At 31.6% G+C, this 19798-nt stretch overlaps 8 protein-coding genes and 1 non-coding gene across 10 annotated transcripts; 5 read left to right on the forward strand and 4 right to left on the reverse strand.

Annotated features, from left to right (window-relative positions):
• Window positions 1-1054: 1054 nt before the first annotated feature.
• Window positions 1055-3273, reverse strand: LOC135952060 (uncharacterized protein C19orf47). The gene is made up of 7 exons (XM_065501844.1): window positions 3110-3273; window positions 2763-2934; window positions 2579-2706; window positions 2347-2508; window positions 2025-2287; window positions 1662-1962; window positions 1055-1602 (listed from the first exon to the last, which is right to left on the reverse strand). The coding sequence occupies exons 1-7, from the start codon at window positions 3126-3128 to the stop codon at window positions 1313-1315; spliced, it is 1335 nt and encodes a 444-aa protein (XP_065357916.1). The 5' UTR covers window positions 3129-3273; the 3' UTR covers window positions 1055-1312.
• Window positions 3274-4284: 1011 nt separating this feature from the next.
• LOC135952062 (uncharacterized) lies at window positions 4285-6111 on the forward strand. The gene is made up of 2 exons (XM_065501845.1): window positions 4285-4666; window positions 5228-6111. Exons 1-2 carry the CDS (start codon window positions 4335-4337, stop codon window positions 6102-6104), a joined length of 1209 nt encoding a protein of 402 aa, XP_065357917.1. The 5' UTR covers window positions 4285-4334; the 3' UTR covers window positions 6105-6111.
• On the reverse strand, window positions 6047-7388 carry LOC135952063 (uncharacterized). The gene is made up of 3 exons (XM_065501846.1): window positions 7183-7388; window positions 6963-7116; window positions 6047-6698 (listed from the first exon to the last, which is right to left on the reverse strand). Exons 1-3 carry the CDS (start codon window positions 7310-7312, stop codon window positions 6146-6148), a joined length of 837 nt encoding a protein of 278 aa, XP_065357918.1. The 5' UTR covers window positions 7313-7388; the 3' UTR covers window positions 6047-6145.
• A 382-nt stretch (window positions 7389-7770) lies between these two features.
• On the forward strand, window positions 7771-8626 carry Ski6 (exosome complex component Ski6). Its single transcript, XM_065501849.1, has one exon. The coding sequence runs from the start codon at window positions 7849-7851 to the stop codon at window positions 8596-8598; it is 750 nt and encodes a 249-aa protein (XP_065357921.1). The 5' UTR covers window positions 7771-7848; the 3' UTR covers window positions 8599-8626.
• mRF1 (mitochondrial translation release factor 1) lies at window positions 8612-9969 on the reverse strand. Its single transcript, XM_065501847.1, has one exon. It carries the CDS (start codon window positions 9938-9940, stop codon window positions 8696-8698), a length of 1245 nt encoding a protein of 414 aa, XP_065357919.1. The 5' UTR covers window positions 9941-9969; the 3' UTR covers window positions 8612-8695.
• Window positions 9970-10184: 215 nt separating this feature from the next.
• Window positions 10185-10257, forward strand: TRNAV-CAC (transfer RNA valine (anticodon CAC)). Its single transcript has one exon. It is a non-coding gene; the product is annotated as a tRNA-Val (tRNA).
• An 807-nt stretch (window positions 10258-11064) lies between these two features.
• On the forward strand, window positions 11065-14468 carry LOC135952066 (actin-binding protein IPP). Of its 2 annotated transcripts, none has more exons than XM_065501851.1 (6): window positions 11065-11406; window positions 11467-11911; window positions 12394-12585; window positions 12670-13511; window positions 13578-13833; window positions 13901-14468. In XM_065501851.1, the coding sequence occupies exons 2-6, from the start codon at window positions 11468-11470 to the stop codon at window positions 14033-14035; spliced, it is 1869 nt and encodes a 622-aa protein (XP_065357923.1). In that variant the 5' UTR covers window positions 11065-11406; window position 11467; the 3' UTR covers window positions 14036-14468. The 2 variants fall into 2 exon arrangements, with proteins under 2 accessions (XP_065357923.1, XP_065357922.1); XM_065501850.1 differs by having other exon boundaries at window positions 11065-11402.
• A 260-nt stretch (window positions 14469-14728) lies between these two features.
• Window positions 14729-15876, forward strand: LOC135950287 (alpha-ketoglutarate-dependent dioxygenase alkB homolog 4). Its single transcript, XM_065499834.1, has 2 exons — window positions 14729-15522; window positions 15608-15876. The coding sequence occupies exons 1-2, from the start codon at window positions 14780-14782 to the stop codon at window positions 15831-15833; spliced, it is 969 nt and encodes a 322-aa protein (XP_065355906.1). The 5' UTR covers window positions 14729-14779; the 3' UTR covers window positions 15834-15876.
• Window positions 15877-16102: 226 nt separating this feature from the next.
• LOC135951225 (zinc finger protein 639) lies at window positions 16103-17369 on the reverse strand. Its single transcript, XM_065500832.1, has 2 exons — window positions 17133-17369; window positions 16103-17070 (listed from the first exon to the last, which is right to left on the reverse strand). Exons 1-2 carry the CDS (start codon window positions 17322-17324, stop codon window positions 16114-16116), a joined length of 1149 nt encoding a protein of 382 aa, XP_065356904.1. The 5' UTR covers window positions 17325-17369; the 3' UTR covers window positions 16103-16113.
• Window positions 17370-19798: the final 2429 nt, after the last annotated feature.

Consider the following 19798-nt stretch of genomic DNA (forward strand, 5'->3'; position numbering starts at 1 on the left):
TTTGGTTTTTCATATCAGAAATATGAGTGATCACAGATTTCCTCGATTAAACGCGTATTTACAAAGTTATTAAGGATTTTAGATTTTTGGTTTTTCATATCAGAAATATGAGTGATCACAGATCGAGCTCCTGTTTTCGATGAAACTTTGTTATGATAAATAGATTTTTTACCAAAACGCTTGTTTAGAAAGTTATTAAAGGTTTTATATTTTTGAATTTTCTCATATTAAAAGTCGATTTTGGTCAGAAATATGAGTGATCAAAGATCGAGCTTCTTTTCTCTATTAAATGCTTGTTTATAAAGTTATTTAAATTTATTTCATGAGAAAAATTGATTGCCTCGACAAAAAGTGCTTTGTAGATTTTTTTATGGAAACAGCATCTAATATTGCCGACTAAGTTCTTTCGACATCGAGAAACTGGCAGTAACTCTTCGTCATTTCTCTATCAGCAATTGAAAATTAAAATTTCAGTTAATCAACTATTAATCTCATATTAGTTTTAACATATCCATCGTTTTCTCAGTAGACAATTTTAAAACTTTAACTATTTAAATGTTATGATAATTAAAAGATTGCTATCAGCTGGTCTGAATCGGAAGTCTATTGTATAATTTTTACGTAGAATTAATAAAAAAATAAAACTTTTTTGTCAGCTTTTTACATGCTGCATTTATTTTCTTCAAATATGGAATCTCATTTCTTTAACATTTCTAAGTTAATGACTGGAAAAGCAATCCATCAACTTTTTCTTTGAGATAATATAATACTCATTAATATAATATTGAATTTATAAAAGATTTATGAACTAAATTAGCATACAAAATTTGTTAAAAACGTTTGCTAATATTTTAAAAGTTTATAAAATAAAATATAAACCAAAAACTCTTACCTTTTGGCTGTTAAATGTAGATTTTAGTTGGTAACTATGGCTTTTAAATAAATATCATTTAGAGATGATATTAATTGCAGCTTAAGTAATTTTTTGTTTGCTGTGACTTGATTATAAAATATTTTTTTTTAAATCTACAATGAAAAAAATAACAAAAAATGATTATGTTATTTATTTTAGTTTATTACTAATAATAAAATCTTCACATTTTTAATTTTTTTTTATTATGTACTTAAATTTGTAAAAATTACTTTTTTAAATAAAAAAAAATAAACATAAGCTTACCTTATAAAAAAAGGTACTTAAAACAAGAACTTAAAACAGAAATTAAGAAAAAGTTATCAAATGAAAATGTTGAATTGAAATGAGCATTAGAGACGCACAGTAAAATGGTTGATTGCAATGATGTATCTGTCATATTTAGCTATTATAGCCTAATCTATCAAAAACTGAAGAAGCTCTTGAGTTTTTAGGCGAAGATTTATCAATATTAACTCTACCCAAACGTTTTGATATGGTCGAAACGTTTGAGCTAGAAGTTGATGATGATGATTTTGCGGCTGACGGAGAGGATCTGCCCAAACGTTTGTGTACGGGCAAGTCATGGCGATTTAATACCTCATCGGCTTTCATTTTTGATATTGTTTTTAGTTTCGAAGGCGGTGATGCTTTCAGATTAATGGATTTCTTGGTGCTGTGGAGTTTAGAATCTGTAGGAAAATCGTATGTAAAGAAAATGTTTTTTTTTTAAATAAATAAATATACTTACTCATACCGAGGCGAGCTTTAACACTATTATCTTGTCGAGCCTTGAACGTTTTTCTTGTGGGTGAACTGTGTCTGCGTGGAGCAATTTCTCTTACTTCAGCTGTAGAGGCAAATTTTACAAATTTTTCACTTCCCCCTGAAATGTCCATATTATCATACATGTCTTCGTCGGAGACCCCCGCACTTTCGTCTTCATCACTTTCTTTCTTTAAGGGAACTTTCTTCACCAATATTACTTTCTGCTTAATGGGTTTAACGATAGTGGGTGCCACTGTTTTGGCTTTAACAATAGTTGAGAGTCGCTAATAGAGAAAAGTAAAAAATAAATATAACTAAATATTTTGTTACAATTTGGAGTACTTACATTTTTAGCTGTATTTTTTAATATGGGCTTTATTTGTTTTGACACCGTATCCTCGCTGGACTTGCCGCCCAGTCTTGAAAATATAGAACCTGTTGTTTGTATAGTTTTGTTGCCCACACCGGTAATTCTCATCCTAACATTGTCCGAACTTCCGGAAGACGAATCATCATTATTATCCCCTAGATCAATGGTACCTTTAGAATTTTTGGCCAATCGTTTAAAAATATCCGATCTATCTTTAGCAGCCTCTCTGTCGGAATACACTAATAAAATATATGTGAGTGTGTTTAGTCCAAAAATTTTTAGAAAAAGCAAAACTTACATTTAGCTTGTTTGGCCAAAATTTGTTTACTTCTCTCGGTGGTGCCGGAAGGTAATTTGATTTTATATTTGCCTTCATGCTCTGGTAAGACACGGCGAGGTTTTACAGCAGTTAAAGGTGTCACAATCGCAGGTGAACTGGACGAAGCTACCGAAGCAGTTGCTGTTAAAGGACAAGAAACAAATATTTTAAACTATGTATGTATTTTAAATTTTCTTTTAAAACAACTTACATTTTAAACGAATTTTATTTTTCTCCAAAGGAGTTATAGGATTTGCCGGGACAGCTGCTATGGGCACATGCGTTTCAGAGCTTAAAACTTTTTCCCGGGCCGTTTGATCGCATACAGTTTTGGCATGCCTTTTAGATATTTAGTTTATTAGTAATTTTTTATTTAGTTATACAAAATGATTTACCTTAATATAGCTATAATATCTCCCATCAATGTTATGCCCATTTCCCTTAAATATTCCTTGTTTAAATCCATTAGCATATCAACTTGTATGCGATTTTCCACAAAGATGTGAGCGTAAGTTGCTGCAGCCGGCGAGGGTATGCCGGAAGCATTAAAGAATTTTACCCATTGACCTAAGAACCAACAAAATTAGCATTTAGTATATTTTGTGTGATTTATTAATAAAGTTTTAACAAATAGTTTGCTACTAAAAATTGTTTTATATGTTCCCAAAAAATTATTTATTGGTAGACAAATATGATTTTAATTTATATGTAGTTTAATAAACAAATATGTTTATTTACTTACCTGCTGTGGTAGTAGACATTTTATTAATCGTTCTTTTTCTATTTTAATTAATATTATAGTTTTTATAATAGATTCTCTGGGTTTTTACTAAAAATATATTTTTTTTCTTAATATTTTATTCAGGGGTCGCCATTGTCAATAAAAATCAACAAACGAAATGTCAGTTGTCAGAAGCATGCAGCTGTCATACCAGGGATGGCAAATGGAATTTAAAAATTGTACCAATCAGCATCAGAAATTGTAATTTTTTGACTATAATTGTACGAAAACTAGGGTTCCTCAACAGAAAAAATTGTCCCGTAAATATTTTTTTTTTTAAATTTCTGCATTTTTTTAAAGTTACAATAAACAAATGAACATTCATTCTTTTGGTTCTAGCAACAGATATTCAGTTGATAATGGTGCATCGTAGTTTAAATTATCGTTCTTTAGCCACAGCGGAAAAATTCTGTCATTAAGAATTACAAATTCTATGGATATTCATATTCAACAGAAAATAATGGTAATAATAATGGCTTAAATTTGTTTATATACTTTTTGGTTTGAAAAACACTGAAAATTACGAGTGTGACAAGACTTGTCAAATGCCGCTAATTCTTCTTTATTTCAAAAACTCATAAGTGTAATTATAAAAAGTTTATTGTTAATATTTTGGTATAATTGATATGGAATATAAATTTGTAAATTAATTGTGAAATAAATTATCTAATTGTACCAAATGAGTCATTGGTGTACCATTGTACTTTTTAAGATCAAATTATACCAAAAAAAATTACAATTGTACCAATTTTGCCATCCCTGTGTGAGCATTACAACAAAATGCGTTGCCACATTCTTAAAAATGATTTTGATTTTCGAAACAAGATGATGAGTCTAAACTAACATTATGTCAGTGTTAGGTTTAGACTCATCATGTTAGCGTTTTTCTCATGTTTTACCATGTGTTTTAGCAACTCTTTTATAAAACCGTGTTTTAACAGCATATCATATCTGTTGTAGACTCAGTGTTAAGCATGTAAGATATAGAATTTAAAAAAATAAAGAGAAAATGAAACTACTTTCTATTTTTCTATTTATGAACGTTTTTCAATAAAAAATAATTTTTAAGGTCCGGCAACGTGACGCCTCCATTGCCAAAAACACATTGACAGCAGCAAAAGTCAAGAACGTCTGAATTTAGCAAAATATCTGAAAAACTTCTAAAATATAATAAAATCGACACAAAATGCTATTAATGAAATACGATTATGTGGAAAAATTCATTGAAATCTTTAAATACTATTTGGCTTTTGTTAATTTCATCGATGTTGTTGTGCCAAATCAAAATCGTAGTTTGTGGACGCGTGAGGAATTTCGCCAAAATGAACGCGAATTATATAGTTTGTACAACGATCTGTTGGATTTAATCAGACAACATAATAGTCGTGAATTTCGTAGATTCACTCGTATTAATGTATCAACTTATCAATATTTAATACGCATTTTACGAAAGAAATTATGCAAATATTCTTTGCGTAAACCAATACCGCCAGAATGTAGACTTATGTTGACATTAATGTAAGTATGTATGTAGCGATATAACGGTAAATTGCAAGTTTTGAATTATTTGACTAGATACATGAGGTAGAAGGAAACCTTTTTAATAAAAATTTAAATCGTGAAACTGTCATAAGTTTTGGAAGTAAATATTATTCTAGTTTATGATCCTTTTTACTCCCAGTAACACGAAGTCTGGTTATGTTTTAACTAATAGTTACACTGATAGTTTTTCCACAAAAATAATTTTAGCCGACTGTATAGCTATTAGTTAAGGCATAACCAGACTTTGTGTTAATGGGGGTTACTGTAGTTATTTAACTGCTAATTTAATGTCAGTTACTAATTCCATATAAGATTTAACCCACAAGTTAACAAAGCGGTCGATTAACTTTTTCAAATAATCCCAAAAATTGTCAGTATTATAAGGTCTTATTAAACAAATTTTGTATTGAAATTTTGTTTTATAAACATTGGATAATTTTAAAAATTTATTATGAATATGGGGGTAAAAGATTATGTATATAATAATTTTTAAATAAAGTGTAACTATATTCTTATTTTTTTCTTATAACATTTCAGCTATTTAGCCCATGATTCAGCCAGAACATTATTGTCCTTGGCCTTTCGCATGGGCAAATCGACTGTCAGAGAAATTATTTTGGACACTTGCCAAGCGATCTGCGAAGAATTGGGACCGACATACTTAAAATCGTCTAATTCCTCGGCCGATGACTACTTTGTTTTGGCGGAAGAATTTGAAAAAGAAATAGGCCTACCGAATTGTATTGGCTGTATAGATGTAATTGAATTTCAACATGACAAGAAATGTTATTCGCCCATTATTGCCATGGCTGCCTGTAATGCTAAATACCAAATCACCCATGCTGATGTTGCCTTGCCTAAAGAGATTAAAGAAAAGGACAATTTCATAAACCGATTAATACAAAAGAAACTGCAGATGCCCAATGATATGGTTATGCCTGACACTGGTTTAATGTTGTCCCCCTACTTTATAACACCCACAAATTTTCCCTTGGTTGACAATGTAATGAGACCTTATCCCGGCAAAGCTTTAACACCCGAAAAACAGAATTGCAATGAACATTTAAAGGTGGGCTCTCGTTTAATAGAAAATTCGTTGGGTGTTTTGGTATGGAAATGGAAAGTGCTACAAAACAAATTCACTTGTCGCATGGACATTGGCGTGGAGCATATCGTTAAGGCCACCATGATATTGCACAATTTTGCCATGCAACATGATGCGGCCTATTTCAACAAGAAATTTGTAGATCATTATGATGAGACAACCATGGAATTTGTGCCGGGTTTGTGGCGCCAACAAGATTTTGATCTTACTCACTCAAAGATCTTTTACGATAGTAATGCTAGGGAAGAAGCTTTTGCTAATCGAGATTTATTAAAAGATTATTTATATAATAAACATGTTAATCAATAAAAAAAAATATAAATGTATACGAATATCTTAAATAAAAAATGTTATAGTTGTTGTATATTATTCTGCTGATGATTAACAATTTCCAGCGTAACCATCTCCAGAATTCTTTGCTGCAGACGCATCTGTGTCAAAGCTGGCAAATTGGCTTCTTCAACTTGTAGCGCTAAACTATTGAAGAATACTTGATTCGAGGAGGGTGGGGTGAAATGTTTTTTGGCATTTTGTAATAGGCTGGTCATTTCCTGACAGGCTTCCTGTATCAATGCCTCTTTATCATATTTTTTCTTTTTATTTGCTTCCGTATCTGGCCGGTAAGTGTGAACAAAATTATTGTTGCTACTACTAGTAGTAGTAGTATTAGCTGTATTTGTTGTGTTGGAATTATTGGCGGTATTGGTGGTAGGATTGTCTATTTTCTTGACATAGTCATTTAAATCGAAATTTTCAATCTCAAAATCGGCTTCATTCGACAATTCCTGTTCATTGTAGATGGAAACATCAAATTGATGGATCTCTGAATCCGTTTGATTTAAATTACTGATAGCAGCATCCGTTTCATCGTCATAGTTTTCTTCAGTTTTGAAAATAACATTGCTGAAAAGGATTTAAAGGGAAATTTGTTGATTATTAATATGAAATATGTACGTTGATTATTGAATAAATTTAAACATTTTAGCGAATACAAAAAATTAATTTGGCTCAACTCTGTTTAAACTTGGAAAGTGCTGTCTCAAATATAAATTATCTGTTAATCTAAGTTTAAAAGAACCGCATTGGAACAACAAATGGAACAACTTGCACTTCCTCATATTTCCCTTCCCACAGTCCCAAAACTCTGATTCCCTAGACAATACTTACTCATCAAATTGATTATTTAGAAATGACATTGCATTGTAATATTGCCAGGTTCTAGTAGATAATACATCGCCATCATCACCTTTTTTCATTTTCTGTTTGTAGGAACGCAAATAAGTATCCCGCAAATGTTTCCACTTTTGGCGGACCGTAGACGCTTAAAAAATAAACAAAAGTGTACCATGGTTACATACCAAGCGGAAGCAATCATCAGAAAACTTACGATCTTTGCGCAAAATTCGTCCAATTTCCTGCCATTTCGCCTTCTTTTCATCCAAGTACTTAATTGTACGATATTGTTTTTCATACAGCAATGGATTATTTTTAATGAATTCAATTAGTTTGTATTCCATTTTGTTGATAAATGTATTTTTAAACAAATTATAAGAAAAGCGTCATACACTCAGGAAAAAGTTGACATCCAACAGCTGGGTCCAAGGCGAATTTATCCAAGGTGGAGTCAGATAAACAACAGCTGATTATTTTTTTTCGCTTTTTGGTTCTAACAGTTGTCAAAACTTGTTTTTATTTTTAAATATGTACATATTCTAAGTTTATTAACAAAATATTTATTTTTTACATAAATAAGTAAAGCCCTCACTTTTTAATTATCTACACTATATTAAGTTTTAATAATTATTTGTTTAATTTTTCATTTTTGTGTTTTGATATTTGTTAAGACCATTATTGTTGTTTTTGTAGAACTGCCACCACCTTGTAAGAATTCGCCTTGTGTCAGACTATTTATGAAATGTAAACAAAGTACAAATAAATTGCCTCAACTGAACATACTCAAACAAAAAAGGTAAACAAAGTTAGTTGATTTGTTTTAATTTTTTTGACAACACGCGGTTTTTTATTATAAAATTTCATTGAATTTAAACAAAAAATGTCTAATTTTGAGTTATTAAGTGACCAAGGTCTACGTTTAGATGGCCGTAGGCCCCATGAGTTACGCAGAATCAAATGTAAATTGGGAGTTTTTGAACAACCGGATGGAAGTGCCTATTTGGAGCAAGGCAATACCAAGGTATTGGCCGCTGTATATGGACCCCATCAAGCTACCACTAAAAAGTTGGATGTGAATGAAGTGGTCATTAATTGTCAATATAGCATGGCCACCTTTTCCACAGCCGAGAGAAAAAATCGTCCTCGGGGAGATCGTAAATCACAAGAAATAACTTTATACCTTAGGCAGGCGTTAAGAGCAGCCATTAAAACTGAATTATATCCCCGTTCACAAATTGATGTTTATGTAGAAGTTTTACAGGCTGATGGTGCTAATTATGCAGTGGCTTTAAATGCCGCCACATTGGCTTTGGTTGATGCCGGTATATGTCTCAAAGAATACGTGGTAGCATGTACTGCCTCTTTAAGTAAAAACAATATACCTCTAACGGATGTCTGTCATTTTGAAGAAGTTTCTGGTGGTCCAACATTAACCGTGGCTTCTCTACCAAACTCTAATAAAATTGCTTTTATGGAAATGTCCCAACGTTTTCATTTGGACAATTTGCCCAAAGTTATGGAACAGGCTTTAGCAGGCTGTCGTGAAATTCAAGCTATTATGGAAACAGCTGTGCGTAAGCATTTAATGCAAATGGGTTCTGCCGGAGATTGGAGTAACATAGCAAAATAAAAACAAAACAATTTATTGAAAACAAAAACTGGCTTTTTAATTTACAAGTACACGATTAAATTTTTTCTAAAATTCACTTTACTATCAAGATAACAATTTATTTTTCTTTTACAGCCTGCGTCTCTTCTTCCTTCCAATTTTCCACCATTTCCGCTAAACGTTTTTTACGGAAGTCTATGGCTATTTTTTGTATAAGACTATTTAGATGCTCGCCTCCTTCTAGAAATTCTTTAAGATTGTGTACAGTACCTCCCTGTATACGATGATCGGTGATACGATCCTGCACAAAGTTATAGGTACGGATCTTTTCATTGCGATCTAAATTGCCCTGTTGAGCTTTGCGTGTTGCTTTGGTACTGGCATCAGAAGATTCCAATTGTATTTGAATTAACTTGGCTTGAAGCTTTTTTAAAGCAATTTCCTTATTTTTAATTTGGGATCTTTCAGTTTGACTTTCAATGGCAATGCCGGAGGGAATATGGACTATACGTACTGCCGAATCAGTGGTATTTACATGTTGACCACCCGCACCACTGGCTCTTTTCGTTTCAATCTTTAAATCCTTATCGGCTATAACAACATTCACATCAGCCGGTCTTGGTATTACAGCTACAGAAGCAGTGCTAGTGTGTATACGTCCCGACTTTTCAGTAGTAGGCACTCTTTGCACACGATGTACACCGGCCTCATAACGCAAACGTTTGTAGGAATCTACATCATTAACTATAACATTGGCATATCTTAAACCACCTATATCCGTTAAATCCTCAGCCAAAATCTCATAATCCCAATTATTGTTATCAAAATAGTTAGTATACATATCATAGAGTTCTTTAGCAAATAACATGGCTTCCTGACCTCCAGCTCCAGCATTAACTTCAAATATCAGTGAGGGGTAAAACTCGGTATCGGCCAAAGTAAGCATTTTCTCCATGAGTTCTCTCTCGGTCTTTTTCATAAGTTCTGTGTAAACTGCAGCTTCCTCCTTTATCAAATCTTTCATATCTTCATCTTTTTCCGCATCTATATCTTCCTGCGAAGGCATGTTACCCTTTATGGCACGATGTTGTTCAAGCATTTTCACTATATCCGATAACTGGGCCATTCTTCTATATTCTTCATCATCGCCAGAGGAATTTGTACGTAAATCGTAGAATTCTTTGCGCAAAGATTCTAAATAATTTTGTAATTTTTCATTATGAAAATCCAAAATGTTCGTATTGCCTGCAGTTGTGGCCAATAAACGGACATTCTGTGCAATTTTATCAGTTATACGAATGTTACTTAATAGCCTTAATAAATTGTTTTTGTAAGGCACGCTTAATAGTTTATTAACAAACATTTTATTAATATTTTTTTTTTAATTTTAACAAATTTTATTTAACTTGTATTAAGTAACTCGCTAATAAGCGGTTTTTGCATATTATGACAGCTGTTTCTGTTTACATTTTTTTAGAAACAGGGTTGTTATAAAGACATGAGGTTATTTATTTTACTTAAAACAGGTGCGTTATCATACAAATCTATTTATATTATATCATGAGCATTAAGTTAATATAAAGGTTTTTGCTGAGTGCTTATAACTAGTTTCCGTAGTGTAGTGGTTATCACGTGTGCTTCACACGCACAAGGTCCCCGGTTCGAACCCGGGCGGAAACAAATTAGATGTTCAAATTTTTTAGAATTTTTTTTTGTCCATATTTTTTATAATTGTGTAATTATTACCAATTTTTATAATTATAAGTGGTGAAGTACAGATTGAAATTTTTTAATGAATTTTTTTAGAATTATATTTGATTGACCGTATTTTTTAAAATTGTCTAATTAGTACCGATGAGTGGTGATGTATATATAAGTTTCTTATTCCGTTTGAGGTTAATTTACAAGCAAAAAAAATCAAAAATTCCTCGATTTTTTACACAATTTTTTCACCAAAAATTTTTTTTTCGTCGTAGGCACAGTCGAATTAATTTTAAAATATTTTATTGACTGTGAATATTTTTTAAAATTCTGTTTTTTCTAATTTTCTGGCTCAAATTGAACTTTTTTAAAATTTTTAGAATTAATAAATTTTGGCATTTGAAAATCACAATTCCCTAAAAACACATATTCTGAAAATTGTTTGGCTAAAAGTCGGCTTCTGTGTAAAACACTTATGTTTTTTTTTTTTTTTTTTTTTTTTTTAAATCAATTTTTGTTAAAAAAAAATGTTTTAATTGAGCATTAAATTTATCAATTTAAATTTCATTCCCAAAATATCACAGTCAAAGTTTTTCTCACAACAAGTTTCTTTTTTACGAAAACTGGCATCCCTTTCCAATCACACAAAACAGCAAGTGGCAGCACCGGCCAGAAGCAGTTGCGGCTGACATCAGCAACCATATTTTATTATAATATAGCAGATACAGATCTGGCAGCACTTTATAAAAATTTTCTTCTCTCTAATCAGAAAAAGGCGTAAAACGTAAACAAAGTATTAAGAAATATGTGATTTATAAAGAAAAAATTATAATAAATTAAATAAGTTACTACATACATGAACTAAATATAATATTGCCGACTAATAACACTTTAAATACTTTTTTAATTGGTTGTAAAACGAAAATTAAAAAAGGAGAAAAATTGTTTGTTCATACAAGTGAAAAAAAGGAAAACAAAATACAGAAAAACTAACGAAAAAAATTGCTGGCCAATTAAAATTAATTAAAACTAATTGAAAAGAAAAACTCAACAAACAGTAGTAGTAAATAAACGATAATAAAAAAAACAAACAATACAACACGTACTTTTTAGTTTGGAAACAAGTGGGTAATACATTTTTCTTTATTTTTTTTTATATAAAAAAAATTTTGTTTTCTTTTGTTGTAGAATGCCTCCTTTGAAATCGTATTCCCCACAAAATGAATATAACGGTAATGGCAATAATTCACCTACCGACGCTTCAGGAGCTTCTGGTACAGATTCGTCTGCCTCGAGTTCCAATGGCACCACCTCATTGAATATAAATTCGCAACGTTCCACCAAAGCACCACCGTATTGTAATGGTCAGTATCCGTTTAAGGTATTGACGAATCTCAATCAATTGCGTTCACAAAGTCGTTTTTGTGACGTTGATATAGTGGCCGGTGGGGCCACTTATGCGGCTCATCGCGTTATCTTAAGTGCTGCTAGTGCCTATTTTGAGGCCATGTTTAGACCGGAGTTGGGTTTGAACGAAGTCAACCAAAAGACAGTTGTATTACATACAATTGATGGTGAAATTTTGAATATTTTATTGGATTTCATCTATACGGGAAGATGTGAAATAACACAAGTAAGTTTTAGTTTCGTATTACATAGGGGCTTGTTTTAAAATGTTTGTTATTTTACTGCTATAAACACCAATTTCAATTTTAAAATTAAAAAAAATATTTTTTGTGCAAATTTTTTTTTTGGTTAAAATTTGTTTGGTTTAAAAATTATATTTTTTTTTTTAAAAAAATTTTTTTTTTTTTAAAAAATTTTTTTTTTTTTTAAAAAAATTATTTTTTTTTTTAAAAATTTATCTTTTTTTAAAAATTATTTTTTTTAAATAATTATTTTTTAAAAAAAAAAAAAAATTAAAAAAAAAATATTTTTTTTCCAAGATTAGCGAAAAAAATTTGATAATATGCCAAATTTCCTTCTAATAATTTTGGAAATGGTGTAAATATTTTTGTAATTGGTCTAAATATTTGAACAAATTTAAATACTCCTCAACTTAATCATCTTAATTTGTAATATGTATCTATTTTCCTTTCACAATTTAACACAAAGTCCAATGTCCAAGAATTATTAGCTGCGGCTGATATGTTGCAACTGCATGAAGTGGTAGATGGTTGTTGTGAGTTTTTGTGTCGTGAGTTACATGCCAGCAATGCTTTGGGTATTTTACGCTTTGCTGAAGCTCACAATTGCGAAGCCTTAGCTAAGAGTGCATTAAACTTTGTGCATGCCAATTTTCCGGCGGTAAGTGTTAACGCAATTTGTTATACACTAATTGAACTACATAATTTTTATTTTTTTTTTTCTGTTTTTGTTTTGTACTTTTAGATTACTCAGGAAGATGAATTTCTCGAAACACCACAAACTTTATTGTCACAACTTTTAACCTCAGAACTGTTGCGTGTTGATTCCGAATCTCAAGTATTTCAGGCGGCTTTACGTTGGATCAAACATGATGTCACCCAAAGGAGATGTTTTGTTTTCGATATTTTGTCGCTGGTACGTTTGGCTCTGGTGCCGGTCAAAGTTATCGATCAGGCTTTAAGAGACTGTCGTGATATGTCTGTAAAGATAGCTTTGAGATCGATATGTCGCGATATAGCCTCGAAACGGGGTCAATTGGTGCCTTTGCGTGTATGTCCTCGCCAGTTGGCCAAGAAAAATATCTATATTATAGGAGGTTCTCGACGAGAGACAACTTCTACTTGGAATCCAGCCGATGATATCTATGATACGGTGGCAAAATTCGATATATTTCGTAGGGAATGGACGGAAACAGCCCCCATGGAGATTGGCCGTATATTGCCGGGTGTGGCGGCCCTAAATGGCAAGATTTATGTCATAGGTGGTGAGAGAGGTGCCCAAATCCTGGCCAATGGTGAAGTATACGATCCTCAGAATGATTGTTGGTCTCCTATAGCACCAATGATAGTGCCACGTTGCGAATTTGGCTTGTGTGCCATGGACAATAGTCTGTTGGCCGTGGGTGGTTGGATAGGTGATGATATTGGTGGTTCAATGGAACGTTACGATCCCGATAAAGATGTTTGGCAGATCATAGGCAATTTGCCTGAGCCACGTTTCAGCATGGGGGTGGTTAGTTTTGAGGGTCTCATTTATATAGTGGGTGGTTGCACCACTTCCAGTCGCCATTTACCAGATTTAGTCAGGTCAGTTAACAGGAATTGAGAATTATTTAAAATTAATGTTAATAAAATCTGTTTCCCCTTTTTCAGCTATAATCCCGTTACCCAGGAGTGGCAGCCTTTGGCTAGAATGCAAGTGGCCCGCTGTCAAATGGGAGTGGCCATATTGGAACGTTATTTGTATGTGGTGGGCGGTAATAGTAGTTCTGCTGCTGTTTTAAGTTCGGTGGAACGATACAGTTTTGATGATAACACTTGGTCTACGGTATGTGCCATGTCGGTGCCGAGAGCTATACCCGCCGTAGCAGCTGCTGATGGTTTACTCTATGTGGCAGGCGGTGACCAGGTATAAATTGTTCTATATCTATATCTATATCATTATTATATTATTTTATATTTTGATTTTTTCTTAGCCCTGTGAGGCCACCTTTTACCGAGCCCAAGTCACTATAAGTGCTGTCGAGTGTTATGATCCTTTAACCGATACTTGGAAAAATTGTCCCGACTTGCCCGTTAGCCGCTCGGAAGCTGGTGCCGTTGTTGTTTAACCCTTAATCTAAACCTGTGGCGGTTGGTATCAGTAGTCAATAAGCTGCCCAAGTTTCAATCAAACTTTATGTAGGTATTACGGTAACTCTAACTAACATTCTGAAGAAACACAAATCAGTATATTTATCCTTATTTTTATTAAATGTATTATGCTTTACTTTACACTACATATATACTTTAATTTTAAGTTTTTTTATACACAAATTTCTATAATTTCAATCCAAAAAAATTGCTAAGCCAATCTAACAAAACAAACAATTCCTTTAAAAGGTTTAAAATACAATATAGGTTCAAAATTTAATCCAAAATCAAGCTAAATGTAAAAAAAAAAAATTAAGAAAATAATCATACGTATTAAATTGATGTAATATTGAATATAAAAATCAAAAACAAAAATATTAAAATAATAAAACGTGAAAACCTTGAAGAAAATTGTCTATATTTTTAAAAAAATATTTTTTAGATGGAAATTGTGTAAAAATCTCTATTTCATAGTATACATTTTATTTACCGTTACAAATTACCGGTTAATCTGGCAACTTTGATATGTATACTGTTTAAAATAATAATGCCAGATTTGAGACATTTATTTATACTAAACTGGCATCACTGTTATCGATAGTTATCGCAAAAACATTATTCGCAAAAACAAACACAAAATCAAACAGCTGTTGCAAAATTTTTAAAAACACAATCACAGATTGTAACCAGCCAAATAATCCTCCCGCAACAAATTAATAATTATGAACACTTTACGACCTTGCGGCTGCAAAGGTGTACGCACTTGCCTTAAATGTGAATCAGATTTTAACATACAAAAACCCAATCTACAGCAAGAATTACAAAAACTCGAGCCCTGGTCTTGGTGCATCAAATGTAAACGTTTATATCAAGGTTGGGATTGTCAAAAGGTCCAAAATGAACATCCAGAACATAACCAGGAAAATGGTCTAGAATTACCAGGCATTTTTGTTAAAGCTAATTTTCTAACTCCCGACGAAGGTAATGAAATCATGTGCCGTTTGGATGATTTACCCTGGTGTATCTCACAAAGTGGACGCCGGAAACAAAACTATGGACCAAAAACAAATTTTAAGAAGCGGAAGTTACAAAATGGTACATTTAAGGGATTTCCCCAAACAACTGGTTTTATACAAAACAAATTTAAAAATGAAGAATTATTGGAGAATTTTCAAACCATAGAACAATGTTCTTTGGAGTATGATCCAACAAAAGGTGCGTCCATAGATCCTCATATAGATGATTGTTGGATTTGGGGAGAACGTGTGGTGACGGTTAATTGTTTAGGTGACTCGGTTTTATCACTAACGTTGTATAAAGATGTTTTAGAAAAGAGTCTGGCAGATATCAGTAAATACAATTTAGATTTGGTGCCCAAATATGAGAATCAGTTATTGGAGCCACTATTAAGTGTGGAGGATTTACAAGGTTTTAAGGATAAAGTCATACGGATAATAATGCCAAAGTGAGTTTTACTAAATGGTCTTTTAAACCAAATTATTCCAAACTTTCAAAAGATTAAACATTTTTTGTTAAATTTCCATTTGTAGTTTATCGCTTATCGTTTTATATGGCCCAGTGCGCTATCAATTCGAACATTCTGTTTTACGCGAAGATGTTTTGGAGAGACGAGTATGTTTGGCATATAGAGAATTTACTCCTATGTACTTGGAAGGTGGTTATTCCTATGATAAAGGCCAGGAAGTTACGAAAAGTGCTTTAAATTTTTGGACGCCTGATAGTGAAGAAAATATAACAAATGAAATCAAAGTGTAAATAATATACTATGACAGTAAACTGAAATGAAAACAGTATACAAGCACGTTATCAATTACACATTTTCTGTTATGACAAAATCCCTAATAAATATACCTGGTCTTTGTTGTACCATGGCAGTAAACTGAAATAAAAAGAAAAAAGTATACAATATGATGTTAAATTCATTTAAAGTTGCAAGAAATTGATCTATTTTAAATATCTGTTTGCAATTAAAGACAAACATTAATATTATTATAGTTTGTATAAATTTCAATTTCAAAAGATTTCACTAAGTTTGCTAATTCATTTCAGTACTATTATTTTCACCAAACATTTCTATACAATCATCATTCTGCCAAACATATTGTGTATTAAAATCCATTTCTGTCGCTCCTAGCTCTTGTAAAATTTCCACATCGTTTTCTGGCATACTTTCCTCTACATTTGTTGATTTGATAAAGTCAAGTAGTGTAACTTTGGCTGGCAGCTGTATACGATGTACTCGTCTTATATGATGCCTTAAATTTGTATGAGAACTCAGCAATTTATGGCAAATGGCACATTTATGTTCGGTGTGTACTTCGCGTATATGTTTGAACAGATCCTCCGTTATGCTAAATGTTTGGGTGCAAAATTTACAAACATGTGATTTTTGTATGTGAGTCTTAAGATAATCGGATTTGGCAAAAGCCTGAGGACAATATTGACATATATAAACTGCAGGTTCTTCACTATCTGTATCTAAGGGCTGGGGAGTTTCTAGATTGTGTAGATTTTTGACTTCGACCGCTTTTAAATTCACTGTTAACAAATGCTGAGGTGGTTGACATTCTTCATCGTCTTCTTTGTTTTGATTTGTGAAATTTATTTCGTTTGTGTCTAGAGTTTCGGGTACAAATTGCGTTATAACAAAGGCATCATTTTTATCCAAAGGTATATGTTTTGAGCGTGTTGGTTTGCTTAATGTGTGCAATTGATTAGTTTCATTAATAGTGTAAGGGGGGAAATGTTGTAAGAGTTTATCTTCTTCCATAGTTTCAATTGGATTTATTTCAGTTATTTCCTTTAAATCTTTATCTTCAACAACTTCTATAAGATGCTCCTCTTCAATACATTGATTTAATGATTCCTGATAAAGATTTGCCAACTGTATATTGGCAAGCTTAATTTTTTCATAGAAAATATAGCAATATTTCAAGTCCTCCAAACAAGGCCAACATAGTGAGGGAAATTCATCGGTTAAATTTAATAAATCCTAAAAGAAATGTAGAGGTTGGTTAATTACTTAATGATATTATTTTCGATGGAGGGGCTTACTTGACTATCATAAAATATATCCATTAATTCCAAAAACGTTTTCTCTATGGAATCATCCATACCTAAAGAATTTGCCTGTATATCTGCTTCAGTTTTTACAGTAACTTTACAATTCCATATATTTACATCACCTTGTTGCAAACAAATACGACATTGGTGTTGTAATTCTTCTAAATTTATATTTAAATTCATTTTTTAATATTTTTTCTAATGTTTACACTTGTAATTTAATATTTGTTCCAGCTGCACGTAAACAAACAATAATAAGAATTTTGTAAACAAATGCTATCAATTTACAGTGAATGTTAGCTTACATATACTGGTAAAACCAGAGTTGTTGTAAGAAAAGAAATGTGGCAACTCTCGAATGGTTCTTTAGATTTACCGTTACAATTACAAATTCTTGAGTTTAACGCTAAAATATTTTCTGTGCCAACATTTGTGTGAAAATCTTTACATTATGAGCTATTTAGGTACTATTTCACAATTTATACAACATTTTTGCAGTGACGATGCTGAGATTAATAATTTGACCAAGGAATTTGTAGAATTCAATCAAGAAAACAGTCAATTTGAAAATCAATTGGAGGGTAAGTTCAAAAGAGGTTAAAGTAGGGTTAGGACACAAAGATAAAGTAATTTAAAGTTAATATTTAACATATTAATTATTATTTTATTTTAAATATCTTTTCAGAAATTGATCGAGAACATGTTCGCCATAAAATCGAACTCTATCATTTAGAATCCATCACTTCGCATAACGACAAGAATGCCGGTGAAAATTTCGCAAAAACCTCAATGAAGGTGTACAAAGAAATTATTGAATTAAATAGTCTTACAGAAAAACTGGACTTTACCAAGATTTTACAATGTCATCATATGGAAATGGAAGCAAAATTCCTTAAAGAATGGCAACCTATACAGGATTGTTTTGTAAAAACTCTAAAACGTCACGATGAAATGGAACAAAGACATATTGTACAAAAATATCGTCAAGCTGAAGTTGCATACAGGGAGGCTGAGGAAGCCGAAAAAAAAGAATTAGATGTATTGAAGTTATCTATGAAAAAGAGTACGGAAAATTTAGACCAGGTAAAGGAGAACTTAAATAAATTAATTGTTTATTTAATAAGTGGCAGTAAAGACATAGAAAGTTTAAAGCAAAAGGTAAATTAAGGTTTTAAGAATGTGTGTTTGAGATATTCTTGTAATAAGTTTTTTTTTCCAAAGATGTTTAAATTGAAACAACATGAAGCTTATATAGAAGAATTGAGACAAGAGAAAATGATCTTGACCAAGCAGTTGGAACAAACACAACTAAAGGTAGGAAAAATAGTTATTTTTCATTATAAAGAAAAAATTAAGAATAAAAAATGCTATCTATATTCAAGTAAGAGATAAAATATGTATTGAAACAATTTTTTGATGGAAAAATTAAGTTAAAAAAACAATTTAGGTCTCAGTTATAGGCAGACTTTACTATATTATTTATCAAATAATGAAATAAATTTCATCTTTCAATTCTTTAGGCATTTAATCCCAACTTAAGGACTTATATTTCTCGGAATGTTCCTTCAAAATCCACACAAAATATTGAAGCCATCAAATGCATCATGCCATCATTGCCCTCATTTACAGAGATTTTAAATAGTTTTCATCAGATTGAAAAGAAAACCAATATAACTACCATAGAAAATACCACCAATATTTGTGTAAAATCAATTTTACGCAACTCCAGCAACAATCAAACGATAACTACTAAAAAAACCAAGAATGTAAGATTTAAATTGCAACTGGAGGAATATCAAGAATATCAAACTGTCTTCAATACAGACACTGAAACTGATAGTGATTTAAATATCCATGTTTCGGAACCACCCACAGTTATGGAGTGTAATGAAGATGAGAAAGAGAATTTACAAGAAATGAAAGATTTAGAAAATAATAATGAAATTGAAACAATTGATTTATTAACGCCGGCTGGCAAATTAATGGAAGATGAAAATGAAAATCTAGAGGAAATGGATACATCTGAGTATGTTTCATCTGCGAAAAATAAGCTTGATGAAAAGCCTTTAATAGAAATACAAGAATGCATTGTTTTCAAAACACCATTTCCAATTCAGAAAGGTTCTATGCAACATGGCAAAGAAAATTCTTTAAATTTTACGGCCAGCAGCTCTAAACAGTCTGCTGATAATTCATTATCCACCTCCTCGCTCGCATCATCAAATGTGAGCATTAAAGACATTTTAAACACCACAAAAATATCGTTTTATGAACAACTTTCAAATGTGTCATCATCTGCAGAAGTTTCTCCGAATATATTAAGTAATAGTTACAATAAAATATCAGCTTTAAAAGGGTTTGAAACCTTTTTCAACGATAATAAAGAATATCGATTTGGATCTAAAGATTCCAATGAGGAGAATAAATTAAAGGAAACACCAACAAATAACATAGACAATGATGAGGTACAAGAGTTTTTAGATTTTGGCTCTGGTAAGGGTTTCACGTTCGATTCCGATGATAATATGACTGATAATATTGGAAATATGGATTTTATGTAAAAGTGGAAAAGTATAATAGGTATTTAATAAGTTTTTTTTTTTTATTATTAATGAATTCAAAATAAAGTAAAACTATTTGTTTTCAAAATTGTGGTG

Source organism: Calliphora vicina, chromosome 2 (genome assembly GCF_958450345.1).
Source record: "Calliphora vicina chromosome 2, idCalVici1.1, whole genome shotgun sequence".
Taxonomy (NCBI): domain Eukaryota; kingdom Metazoa; phylum Arthropoda; class Insecta; order Diptera; family Calliphoridae; genus Calliphora; species Calliphora vicina.

Excerpts from the sequence above, each read along its gene's own strand:
- LOC135952060 (XM_065501844.1), bottom strand. Across the intron at positions 2,707-2,762 it reads GATATTATAGCTATATTAAG|GCATGCCAAAACTGTATGCG; the intron begins GTAAATCATTTT and ends AATATCTAAAAG. Across the intron at positions 2,288-2,346 it reads TTTGGCCAAACAAGCTAAAT|TGTATTCCGACAGAGAGGCT; the intron begins GTAAGTTTTGCT and ends ATATTTTATTAG.
- LOC135952062 (XM_065501845.1), top strand. The coding sequence starts at position 4,335 with ATGCTATTAATGAAATACGATTATGTGGAAAAATTCATTGAAATCTTT. Across the intron at positions 4,667-5,227 it reads AGACTTATGTTGACATTAAT|CTATTTAGCCCATGATTCAG; the intron begins GTAAGTATGTAT and ends ATAACATTTCAG.
- LOC135952063 (XM_065501846.1), bottom strand. The coding sequence starts at position 7,312 with ATGGAATACAAACTAATTGAATTCATTAAAAATAATCCATTGCTGTAT. Across the intron at positions 7,117-7,182 it reads ACGAATTTTGCGCAAAGATC|CGTCTACGGTCCGCCAAAAG; the intron begins GTAAGTTTTCTG and ends TTATTTTTTAAG. Across the intron at positions 6,699-6,962 it reads CTAAATAATCAATTTGATGA|CAATGTTATTTTCAAAACTG; the intron begins GTAAGTATTGTC and ends AATCCTTTTCAG.
- Ski6 (XM_065501849.1), top strand. The coding sequence starts at position 7,849 with ATGTCTAATTTTGAGTTATTAAGTGACCAAGGTCTACGTTTAGATGGC.
- mRF1 (XM_065501847.1), bottom strand. The coding sequence starts at position 9,940 with ATGTTTGTTAATAAACTATTAAGCGTGCCTTACAAAAACAATTTATTA.
- LOC135952066 (XM_065501851.1), top strand. The coding sequence starts at position 11,468 with ATGCCTCCTTTGAAATCGTATTCCCCACAAAATGAATATAACGGTAAT. Across the intron at positions 11,912-12,393 it reads GAAGATGTGAAATAACACAA|TCCAATGTCCAAGAATTATT; the intron begins GTAAGTTTTAGT and ends TTTAACACAAAG. Across the intron at positions 12,586-12,669 it reads TGCATGCCAATTTTCCGGCG|ATTACTCAGGAAGATGAATT; the intron begins GTAAGTGTTAAC and ends TTGTACTTTTAG.
- LOC135950287 (XM_065499834.1), top strand. The coding sequence starts at position 14,780 with ATGAACACTTTACGACCTTGCGGCTGCAAAGGTGTACGCACTTGCCTT. Across the intron at positions 15,523-15,607 it reads ATACGGATAATAATGCCAAA|TTTATCGCTTATCGTTTTAT; the intron begins GTGAGTTTTACT and ends TTCCATTTGTAG.
- LOC135951225 (XM_065500832.1), bottom strand. The coding sequence starts at position 17,324 with ATGAATTTAAATATAAATTTAGAAGAATTACAACACCAATGTCGTATT. Across the intron at positions 17,071-17,132 it reads ATATATTTTATGATAGTCAA|GATTTATTAAATTTAACCGA; the intron begins GTAAGCCCCTCC and ends CATTTCTTTTAG.